Here is a 12,489-nt window from a genome sequence, read left to right as displayed (position 1 = left end):
TTGAATGATAAATCTTGAACTTGTACTACTATGGAACTGCTGAAGGCTACTGATTGGTATTTAAGTTTGACGTTGAGTTTTCCTTTGATTTATTCGAAGCTATAACAAGATTCTGGTATAGTAAATAAAATATTTTATTGTAACGAGGTCACTTTGGCAGCTGGTTTTTGGAACTTGAAACAATCATTTTCAGCAGTATTCTGTAAGTATAAATGGAAAAATTCTACACCTCATAGAATAGTTACAGCACATTAGGAGGCCATTTGACTCACCATGTCTGCACTGGCTCTCTGCAAGAGCAATTTAGCTAGTCCCACTCGTCCACCCTTTCCCCATAACCTTGCAAGTTTTTTTTTCAGGTGTTTATCCAATTCCCTTTTGAAAGCCACAATTGAATCTGCCCTCTCAGGTAGTGCATTCCAGATCATAACCGCTTGCTGTATAAAATAAAAGTTTTTCTTCATGTTGCCTTTAGTTCTTTTGCCAATCACATTGAATCTGTGTCCTCTAGTTCTCAACCCTTCTGCATGTGAGAACAATTTTTCTCTGTCTAGACCCCCTCATAATTTTGAACACCTATCGAATTTCCTCTCAACCTTCTTCTCCAATCTAGCCACGTAACTGATCCCTGGAACCATTCTCGTAAATCTTTCTGCACCCTTTCTAAAGCCTTCACATCCTTGCTAAATTGCAGTTCCCAGAATTGGACCAGGCTGAACCAGTGTTTTATAAAGGTTCATCGTCATTTCCTAGCTTTTGTACTCTATGCCTCTATTTATGAAGCCCAGGATCTGCTTCAGGAAGTGCCTTTTAACCACTTTCTCAACTTGCCCTGCCACCTTCAATGATTTGTGCACAATGCCTGCAGAGGTCTCTGGTCCTGCACCCCTTGAGAATTGTATCCTTTAATTTATATTGCCTCTCCTCATTCTTCCTACTAAAATGTATCATTTCACACTTCTCTGCATTAAATATCATCTGCCACATGTCCGCCCATTCCCCCAGTCTGTCTATGTACTCTTGAAAGCTATCACCGTCCTCCTCACGGTTCACAATACTTCCAAGTTTTGTGTCATGTGCAAATTTTGAAACTGTGTCCTGCGCCAGAGTCTGTCATCAATATATTTCAAGAAAGCAGTGGTCCTATTATCGACAATGTTTCTATTTCGCTACCACAGAAAGCCGTTGAGGCCAAAAGATAGAATGTTTTCAAAAAGGAGTTCGATATAGCTCTTGGGTCTAAAGGGATCAAAGGGTATGGGGCGAAAGCCGGAACAGGCTACTGAGTTGGATGATCAGCCATGATCATAATGAATGGTGGAGCAGCCTCGAACGGCCAAATGGCCTAGTCCTATTCCTAGTTTCTATGTTTCTCCAGTCCACAAAACAACCATTCACCACTACTGTTTCCTGTCACTCAGCCCACTTCATACCCAAGCTGCCACTGTCCCTTTTATTGCATGCCCTTCAACTTTGCTGGCAAGCCTATTTATGTGGCATTTTATCAAATGCTTTTTGGAAGTCCATATCGACCTCATCAACCCTCTCTGTTATTTCATCAAAAGACTCAATCAAGTTGACTGAACACTATTTGCCCCTAACAAATCTGTGCTGGCTTTCCTTAACTAATCCATACTTGTCCAAGAGACTGTTAATTTTGTCCTGAATTATCATTTCTAAAATCTTTCCCCCCACCACTGGGGTTAAACTGACTGACGTGTAATTGCTGGGTTTATCCTTGCACCCTTTTTTGAACAAGGGTGTAATATTTGCAATTCTTGAGTCCTCTGGTACCAGCCCATATCTAAGGAGAATTAGAAGATTATGGCCAGCATCTCTGCAATTCCACCCCCCTCACCCCCCACCCCCTTACCTCCCTCAGCATCCCCAGATGCATCCATCTGGTCCTGGTGACTCACAAACTTTAAGTACACCCAGCCTTTCTAATATCTCCTCTTTATCAATTTTTAGCCCATTTAGTATCTCAACTACCTCCTGTTTCACTAACTTTGGCAGCATCTTCTTTCTTGATCAAGACTACTGCAGAACATTCAAATTAGCACCTCAGCCATGCCCTCTGCTTCCATGCGTTGATCCCCTCTTTGGTCCCTAATCACCCGCACCTCTCCCCTTACTGCCCTTTTACTATTTATATGCACACAGAAGACTTTTGGATTCCCTTTTATGTTTGCTGGCCGTATCTTCTCATACTCTCTGCCTTTCATTTCTTTTTTCCACTTCTTCTTTGAACTTTAATATTCAGCCTGGTTCTCACTTGTATTATCAACCTGACATCTGTCGTGTGCATCCTTTTTTTGCTTCTATCTCTTTCGTCATCCAGGGAGTTAGGCTTTGGTTGCCTCACCTTTCTTCCCCCTTGTGGGAATGTACCATGTCAGTACTCGAACCTTCTCTTCTTTAAAGACGGCCTATTGTTCTCTTACAGTTTTGCCTCCCAATCTTTGATTCCAATTTACCCAGGACAGATCTGTTCTCAACCTACTGAAATTGGCCCTCCTTCAATTAAGTGGTTTTTTTTACTCTAGGTTGCTCCTTGTCCTTTTCCATAGTTAATTTGAGCCTTATGATACTATGATTACTGTTCCCTAAATGTTCCCCTACTGACACTTGATCCATTTGGTCACCTCATTTCCTCTGTACCTTATCCAGCAAAGCCTCCTTCCTCATTGGGCCTGAAACATAGTGGTCAAGAAATGTTTCCTGAGCACACTCTAGAAACTCTTTCCCCCGCCCTTTACACTATTACCATCCCAGTCCATATTGGGATAATTAAAGTCCCCCATTATCACTCCTCTATCATACTTGTAATTTCCCTGCAAATTTTCTCCTCTGTATCATTCCCACCAGTTGATGGCCTATAGAATATACCCAGTGGTGTAATGCCACCTCTGTTGTTTCTCAAGTCTAATCAAAAAGATTCTCTCCAGCACTGTAATATTCTCCTTAATTAGTCCTGCCACCATCCCCTCCTTTCATTTCATTCCATCCCTATCTTTCCTGAACAGCTTGTGTCCAGGAATACTTGATACCCAGTCCTGCCCTTAAACTCATAGAGAGATACAGCACTGAAACAGGGCCTTCGGCCCACCGAGTCTGTGCCGACCATCAACCACCCATTTATACTAATCTTACATTAATTCCATATTCCCTACCACATCCCCACCTTCCCTCAATTCTCCTACCACCTACCTACACTAGGGGCAATTTACAATGGCCAATTTACCTATCAACCTGCAAGTCTTTGGCTGTGGGAGGAAACCGGAGCACCCGGCGGAAACCCACACAGTCATGGGGAGAACTTGCAAACTCCGCACAGGTAGTACCCAGAACCAAACCCAGGTCACTGGAGCTGTGAGGCTGCAGTGCAAACCACTGCGCCACTGTGCCGCCCCTTATTGAGCCAGGTCTCCATTATCACCACAACATCATAGTCTCATGTGCTTATTTGGCTCGCAGCTCACTAATCTTATTTAACCACGCTTTGTGTGGTTACACACATGCACTGTAAACCTGAATTAGATTTTATTGTATTCCCTGTTAGCCTGACCTCACATAATACCTTACTATTTCTTACTCTGGTACTATCTGTCTTACTCTAGTACTGTCTCTCTCCAATCTTTCGTCTGTCTTGTTTCTCCTTTCCAATGCTACATCCTGGTTCACATCCCCCTGCCAAATTAGTTTAAATCCTCTCCCACAGCACTAGCAAGCTGCCCCACAAAGACATTAGTCCTGGCCCAATAAGGTGCAGCCCGTCCAGTCTGTACAGTTCCAACCTCCCCAAAAACCAGTCCCTATGTCCCAGGAATCTAAAGTCCTCCCTCTTGCATCATCTCTCCAGACACACATTCATCTGTATCCTCCTATTTCTTTACTCACGAATGTGTGGCACCAGGAGTAATCTGGAGATTGCTACCTTTGAGGTCCTGCTTCTTAGTTTCTTTACTAGCTCCCAAAATCTGCCTGCAGGAGCTCCTCCCTTTTTCTTCCTATGTTGTTGGTACTGATATGGACCACAGCCTCTGGCTGTTCACCCTCTCCTCTCAATGTTCTCAGTGACATCCTGGACCGTGGCTCCAGGGAGGCAACATACCATTCTTGAACCACGTCTGTGGCTGCAGAAATGCCTGTCTGTTCCCCTAATTATAGAATCCCCTATCGCTATTGCTTTCCCAAACTTCTGCACAGTAAGCTGTGGACTTGGCTCTGGCTGGACTCCCCAGCGGAACCATCACCCTTACTAGTATTCAGAAGTGATTACTGGTTAGAGAGCAAGATGCACTCAGGGGACTCCTGCAGTACCTGTCTGTGCCTCCTTTACTGCTGGTCACCCATTCCCGCTCTGTCTGCATATCCTTAATCTGCGGGGTGACCATCTCCAGAAACGTGCTTTCCTCGTAACTCTCGTGGATGCACCGGAGTGACTCTAGCTGTTGCTCAAGCTCCCAAACCCAGAGCTCAAGCTCTTCCAGCTTGTGACCCTTCCTTCATGCATGGTTGTCCTTCCTTCACGCATGGTTGTCCTCCCTTTGCACATTATTGTCCAGGACATGAGAAAGCTCCTAGAGTTCCCACGTGGCACAGGATGTGCATTTGACCAGACTGAAGTGCCCTGACCTGCTTTTATTTATTCGACTGTTTACTAAATTAAGAGAAATAGAGCTAAGATTTAAACACTCACCAGCTACTCACCAATCAACTCCTTCCCTTGTACTGCGTCACTTTATTAGGAGGTTAACTTAAATGTTTTTACTTAAAATCTGAGATATAGATGAAGAGTTAACTTACTGAAAGGTTCAGAACCCTTTTATTGTTACCATCCCTCCAGAATTTTAATTTTGGCCCCCTAGATGTGATTGATTAAACACTGATCATATTTATATGATAAATTATCCAATGTATAAAATATAAGTTAAAATTTATGCATTTTATCAAATTGACTTTTAGTTTTTATTCTAATTAATTGATCTAGCTTACTTTATACATTGATTAAATTAAATGTTTACCCATAGACTCATGTCTACATGCCTCTTTGACCTCTGACATCACTGTGCAATTTTATTTTCTTCCTGTTCAGTTCACAGACTCAGCCAGACTTGCCCTTTGTGCTGCTCCGCTCCATTGCTGGCCTCACCTGAGTGCAATTTGTAGAATTCTTTATCAATTCTTGCTCCGAGAGTAAATGACTGACAAAGGAGCTCAGAGGTTTTGAGTTGGTTTTGCTTTATCAACAACCAGTCTGTGACTTATTGATGCTCTTTATATTTTATATGTGACTATCTTCTTCTTTGGCCTCCTTGTCTCGAGAGACAATAGGTAAGCGCCTGGAGGTGGTCAGTGGTGTGTGGAGCAGCGCCTGGAGTGGCTATAAAGGCCAATTCTAGAGTGACAGACTCTTCCACAGGTGCTGCAGAAAAATTTGTTTGTCGGGGCTGTTACACAGTTGGCTCTCTCCTGGCACCTCTGTCTTTTTTCCTGCCAACTGCTAAGTCTCTTCGACTCGCCACACTTTAGCCCCACCTTTATGGCTGCCCGCCAACTCTGGCGAACGCTGGCAACTGACTCCCACGACTTGTGATCAATGTCACAGGACTTCATGTCGCATTTGCAGACGTCTTTAAAGCGGAGACATGGACGGCTGGTGGGTCTGATACCAGTGGCAAGCTCGCTGTACAATGTGTCTTTGGGGATCCTGCCATCTTCCATGCGGCTCACATGGCCAAGCCATCTCAAGCGCCGCTGACTCAGTAGTGTGTATAAGCTGTGGATGTTGGCCGCCTCGAGGACTTCTGTGTTGGAGATACGGTCTTGCCACCTGATGCCAAGTATTCTCCGGAGGCAGCGAAGATGGAATGAATTGAGACGTCGCTCTTGGCTGACATACGTTGTCCAGGCCTCGCTGCCATAGAGCAAGGTACTGAGGACACAGGCTTGAAACACTCGGACTTTTGTGTTCCGTGTCAGTGCGCCATTTTCCCACACTCTCTTGGCCAGTCTGGACATAGCAGTGGAAGCCTTTCCCATGCGCTTGTTGATTTCTGCATCTAGAGACAGGTTACTGGTGATAGTTGAGCCTAGGTAGGTGAACTCTTGAACCACTTCCAGAGCGTGGTCGCCAATATTGATGGATGGAGCATTTCTGACGTCCTGCCCCATGATGTTCGTTTTCTTGAGGCTGATGGCTAGGCCAAATTCATTGCAGGCAGCTGCAAACCTGTCGATGAGACTCTGCAGGCACTCTTCAGTGTGAGATGTTAAAGCAGCATTGTCAGCAAAGAGGAGTTCCCTGATAAGGACTTTCCGTACTTTGGACTTCGCTCTTAGACGGGCAAGGTTGAACAACCTGCCCCCTGATCTCGTGTGGAGGAAAATTCCTTCTTCAGAGGACTTGAACGCATGTGAAAGCAGCAGGGAGAAGAAAATCCCAAAAAGTATGGGTACGAGAACACAGCCCTGTTTCACGCCACTCAGGATAGGATGTGACTATACTTACTTGCAATCAGCATAATCTTTTCAATGTTGGACAAGCTCCCCAATAATTTCTTGTGTCTGATATCTCCTGAACTAAAAATTCAGCAACCTGGCACATTGGGTCCGAGCAGACCTAGGAAATGAAATGGCTTGCACTTAGGATCTTAGTACATTTATCCAAAGTGCATATCTATGTGTTGCCTGAGACAAAGTGTGGATCTGTAAGAATCTGAAGCGATTAAAATGGAGTCTTCAATATCTGCAAATTTTAGAAAAGTTTATTTTATGTTCCCAGTTATGAACCATGCTCAGAGCAGCCCATATCCTGAGGTTTATCCAATAGTTTTCAAAATACTGGAGTTCTTTCTTTGATATTCCATGCTACAGTTCAGTGGCAGCTGAGCTTATAACAAACTGATCAGGCATAGTAATGTAAAAATTGCATTTTCCACATAATGGTTTAAAGTCAAATTCACACATACAATGCCCAAGCATAATCATGAGATTTTGTGGTTGAATTCTGATTATTCTTGTGTCTTCTCATTTCAATGTGCTCAGTAGTTATTGGGTAACCTAGAGAGAGGCTCTAAAACACCCACTGGGAGCAAGGATTCACATTTACTGTTGAAAACAACTTGCTTTTTGGGTTTTGGAATCTGTTTTTAACCAGCTCCCATTAAGTTGAATGGGTCTGGCATCGTTGGTGGCGCTCTGCCAATCCAAACATATTAGCATGCAAGAATTGAGCGCCATCTCGTGATATCATTGCCCTGAGATTTGAGTCCAGAAGTGACAAATAGAAATATCTCTTGGGGAAATGAGGTTCTTTGGGTGATCGTACTTTTACATTAACAATACTTGTGAGCACCAGACCTCATTCTCTCCAATCCAAGAGACAGAATGTCCATTGATTCTTGCCTGCTTACAGTCCAGTCTGCCTCAGATGAGAGCCGAACAATGAAAGTTCTTGAAGGAGGTAGTTTAGTAACAATGGGTTGGCTACAAATAATTAGCATTGAGAAAGTTCACACAATTGTGGAGTAAGAGGGCATTCACAGATTAGCAAAGTAAGTCATTATGGGCCAACCATGTATAAACTCTAAATCTTTGTGACTTCTTTTGGGTATGTGAAGATTTATGTATTACCCTGAACATTAAAAAATCAAATAGTTTATATGTCTTTTATGTAAAAACTCAGTACTTGAAACAGAATTTTTTTTTTTTGAATGTTAATAGTTGTTTCCTAGCCAGACACTTGAATCAGTTCCATTTTCAATTTTTAATAGCTGCAGAAACAGCTATTTATAAAAATGTTGACATTTTCTCCTTACAGATGTTGCTGACAAACTTGCCTCCTGACACTGAATGCAACTTGGATTCACCTGGCAACCGGGAACAAAGCTGATTAGATTTCCTCTGTATCAGAGGATCTTACTGAGTGTGAAACAGCCTTTGGAAGTGGTAAAGACTTCTTTAAAATTATTTGTATCAATGTTAAATCTTTTACATGTTTTAAAAAAAGACTGCTTGTACTACAACTTGATCATGAAATGAAACAACTGCGGAATAAAATGGATTTTGTTAACTGGTGGTGTCGGATTTTTTTGGTGGGTGGGTGGGGATACTGATTAGAGGCCAGAGTTTGGCAATGTGTACATTATATATTTCTGAGCAATAAAAACCTCAACCCAATTTCTCAGTGAACACAGCAATATGTGCCAACTATGTTTTTAACATAGACATTTTGCATTTTCATTTGATATCCACTCTGCATTTCAGCTTCAAATTGCCTGGTCCAATGTGCCCCCCCCACCCCCTTTCCAACACCTGGGTATCATTGCAACAATGACTACACTTTAAAAGTACTTCATTGGCTGTAACGTACTTTGAGATGTCCTGAGGTCATGAAAGACACTATAAATGTAAGCTATTTCATTTTATCTGCGTTCTGTTTTCAACAAGCCTGTGTTTCAGCACTGTACAAGTTTCTGAGACAGACAGAGTTGTGGCTGGTGGAGGAGTGGAAGAAAAAGCTGACCTGGCCCCAGCAGCACTTTGTTCCCTGCTTCCGAAAGAAAACAAAACAGTCTGATTTCTAACGTGCACAGAGTATGTACTCATTGAAAGAAGCAAGCACGGTGGAGCAATCCTGGAGTCTGAGGGAGGCATTGCCGAAGACTTTCCAGGCAACATCAGCAGAGGGAACCAATATTTTTTATCAAACAGCTACTTAATAAAAACCCTGGCTCTGAAATGACACTGGGATACAAGTATGCAAACACTTACTCGTTCTTTTGAAATCCTTTAAGCCATTTTAGTGGAGGCGTTATCTCATTTATTTTAGCCAGCAAGTCAAAACCCTAAGCTACAATCACATTGATTTGGGGGTTGGTGCTTGAAGTGAATGCTGGTTGGGGAGGTAATGGATTTGCAGCCCCTGGTTTCTGTCCATTTATATTAATGGATGGAGAATGAGGGGCTGTTGGCTTGCTCTTTCTGCCCAGTACCCTGCAAACACTGATCCTTGCCAGAAGCAGAGTGGAAGGAAATCAGTCCGAGTAAAGATTAATATGTTAGTATCCCATTGTTACAAGCTCACAGGACACCAGTCTTGCTTGTACTGTGCCTTTATTGAACTGCCTTCTGATGGATGCCTGCAGTGAGTGCCTCATGGTAGAGGTCATATGACTACAGCAAGCCAGGAGAGACAGTAGTACAGTATTGTATTTCTAACCCCAACATCCCCTTTTCATCCAAAAAAATTTTTTTAAAAAATTGCATGCATTATCATTTACACTTTACCCAGTATGCACACAAGTGTTCTCATGCATTAGCAGTTAGTTATTCTCATCAGTCTCTGCACAAGCATTGCACTCATAGTCTTTAAATCATGCCGGTCTCTTAATGGCGCGCGTTGTCATTGGCTGTTCATCTGGATGATTTTCCTTCTCGGGAGTGTCGATACCATGTCACTTGTTGCCATGGTAACTGTTCTATTTCTGTTGGGGTGCTGTGAACCTCTGGGACTGATGGTTGATCTGTGGTCTGTGCAGATGGTAAGTTCACATCTTCCTGATCGGCCACCTGCAGTGAAAGAACAGCTTTTCCAGTTGTGTGTATGTGCCTACGGTTGTGGCGGTATATCTGGTCGTTCATGTCCACCGCATACGATTGAGGTGACAACTGCTCTACACAGGTTCCAAGTTGCTACTTGGGCTGACTCTTGTTGAGAGCGTTGAAGGTTTGTACCCTGACTGACTCTCCAATGCTCAATTCTGACAATGGTTGGACAGTTTTATCAAAATGAAATTTGTCTTCCTGCCATTTCACCTTGATTTTGTCACTCACACCTGTTACTACTTCTGGCTTCGTACCTTTTTTGCTATTGGAAGAGTAGTTTAGGTGCGGTGTGACATTAGTCTTGGTACTGGACTACTTTCCATGCCTTCAGTAGATGTGTTTCTCCACTCGAGGATTGCCTTGTATACATCTGTGCTGGATTTGCTTGATTTCTTTGATTCCTTTGGTGGTTTTCATTGCCGCCTCAGCCTTTCCATTTGACTAGGGATAGTGTGGAGATGAAGTAAGGTGTTGAATTTCCCAATCCTTTATGAAGCGGCTGCATTCTTCACTCCTGAACTGAGGGCCATTATTCATCACAATGTCTGGAATGCCATAACAACCCAAAGTGTGCTTTCAGGCATTCTACAATCTCACCAGTAGTCAGAATAGTAGTCTACGATGACCAAATAATCAGTTCCTGCGGGAGGGAAGAGGTCTATTTTATTTTTATTTAGAGATACAGCACTGAAACAGGCCCTTCGGCCCACCGAGTCTCTGCCGACCATCAACCACCCATTTATACTAATCCTACACTAATCCCACATTCCTACATGTCCCTATATTCCCCTACCACCTACCTATACTAGGGGCAATTTATAATGGCCAATTTACCTATCAACCTGCAAGTCTTTGGCATGTGGGAGGAAACCGGAGCACCCGGAGGAAACCCACGCAGACACAGGGAGAACTTGCAAACTCCACACAGGCAGTACCCAGAATTGAACCCGGGTCACTGGAGCTGTGAGGCTGCGGTGCTAACCACTGCGCCACTGTGCCGCCCTCTCAGCTTCATCCATAGTCTGTCTCGGATGTCGTGTCATCAACGACTCTTTACAGAATCACAGAATTGTTACAATGCAGAAGGAGGCCATTCGGCCCATCATGTCCGCACCGGCTCTCCAATAGAGCAATTCACTCAGTACCATTCCCCCGCCTTCTCTCCGTAACCCTGCACATTCTTCCTTTTTCATATAACAGTCTAATTCCCTTTTGAATGCTTCTATTGAACCTGCTTCCACCACACTCTCAGGCAGTGCAATTCACATCTTAACCATTCGCTGCGTGAAAAAGCTTTTCGTCACGTCACTTTTGCTTCTCTTACCAAATACTTTAAATCTGTGCCGTCTTATTCTCAATCGTTTCACGAATGGGAACAGTTTCTCTCTACTCTGTCCGGACCCCTCGTGATTTTGAATACTTGTTTTTTTTTTAGTTTTTAGAGATACAGCACTGAAACAGGCCCTTCGGCCCACCGAGTCTGTGCCGACCATCAACCACCCATTTATACTAATCCTACAAAAATCCCATATTCCTACCACATCCCCACCTGTCCCTATATTTCCCTACCACCTACCTATACTAGGGGCAATTTATAATGGCCAATTTACCTTCTATCAAATCACCTCTTAGCTTTCTCTTCTCCAAGGAAAACAGTCCTAACTTCTCCAATCTATCTTCATAACTGAAGTCTTTCATCCCTGGAACCATTCTCATGACTGTTTTCTGTATTGTCTCCAATGCCCTCGCGTCTTTCCTAACATGCGGCACCCAAAACTGGATGGAATACTCCAGCTGAGGCCGAACTAGTGTCTTGTATAAGTTCAACATAACTTCCTTGCTCTTATACTCTATGCCCCTATTAATAAAGCCCAGGGTACCGTATGCTTTATTAACCACTCTCTCAACCTGTCCTGCCACCTTCAATGACTTATGCACATATACACCCAGTCCCTCTACTCCTGCACCCCCTTTAGAGTTGTACCCTTTATTTTATATTGTCTATCCATGTTCTTCCTACCAAAATGAATCACCTCACATTTCTCGGCATTGAATTTCATCTGCCACCTGTCTGCCCATTCCACCAACTTGTCTATGTCCTTTTGAAGTTCTACACTATTCTCCTCACAGTTCACAATGCTTCCAAGTTCCATATCATCTGCAAACTTTGAAATTGTGCCCTGTAAACCAAGGTCTAGGTCATTAATATATATCAGGAAAAGCAAGGATCCCAACACTGACCCCTGGGGAACTCCACTACAAACCTTCCTCCAGCCCAAAAAAATCCATTAACCACTATTATGTTTCCTGTCACTCAGCCAATTCCATATCCATGTTGCTACTGTCCCTTTTATTCCATGAGCTCCAAGCTTGCTCACAAGTCTGTTGTGTGGCACTGTATCAAATGCCTTTTGAAAGTCCATGTACACCACAACAACAGCATTGCCCTCATCAACCCTCTTTGTTACCTCCTCAAAAAAACTCCAGAAAGTTAGTTAAGCATGATTTTCCCTTAAGAAATCCATGCTGGCTTTCCTTAATTAAACTGTATTTGTCCAAGTGACTATTAATTTTGTCCTGAATTATTTTTTCGAGAAGTTTCACCATCACTGAAGTTAAACTGACTGGCATGTAGTTGTTGGGCTTATCTTTGCACCCTTTTTTGAACAAGGGTGTAACGTTTGCAATTCTCCAGTCCTCTGACACCACCCTGAGTCTAAAGAAGACTGAAGAATTATGGCCAGTGCCTCTGCGATTTCCACCCTCACTTCCCTCAGTATCCTTGGACGCATCTCATCCCATCCTGGTGCTTTATCCACTTTAAGTACAGCCAGCCTAACTAATACATCCTCTTTATCAATTTAAAACCCTTCTAGT

The 12,489-nt window shown here is 43.2% G+C and overlaps 1 protein-coding gene across 10 annotated transcripts in view; it reads left to right on the top strand.

Annotated features, from left to right (window-relative positions):
- The window catches only part of hdx (highly divergent homeobox), a 133,774-nt gene extending 125,697 nt beyond the window's left edge, over positions 1-8,077 (top strand). For all 10 annotated transcript variants that reach the window (XM_068047789.1, XM_068047792.1, XM_068047791.1 and 7 more), the window contains one exon: positions 7,826-8,077. In XM_068047789.1, the coding sequence (XP_067903890.1) occupies positions 7,826-7,897 (72 nt within the window). In that variant the 3' untranslated portion in view covers positions 7,898-8,077. The remainder of the gene's footprint in view (positions 1-7,825) is intronic.
- The last annotated feature ends 4,412 nt before the right edge of the window (positions 8,078-12,489 follow it).

Source organism: Heterodontus francisci, chromosome 15 (genome assembly GCF_036365525.1).
Source record: "Heterodontus francisci isolate sHetFra1 chromosome 15, sHetFra1.hap1, whole genome shotgun sequence".
In the NCBI taxonomy this organism is placed as follows: domain Eukaryota; kingdom Metazoa; phylum Chordata; class Chondrichthyes; order Heterodontiformes; family Heterodontidae; genus Heterodontus; species Heterodontus francisci.
The sequence above is the reverse complement of the archived record's forward strand: the minus strand, read 5'-3'. Positions and strand labels throughout refer to the sequence as shown.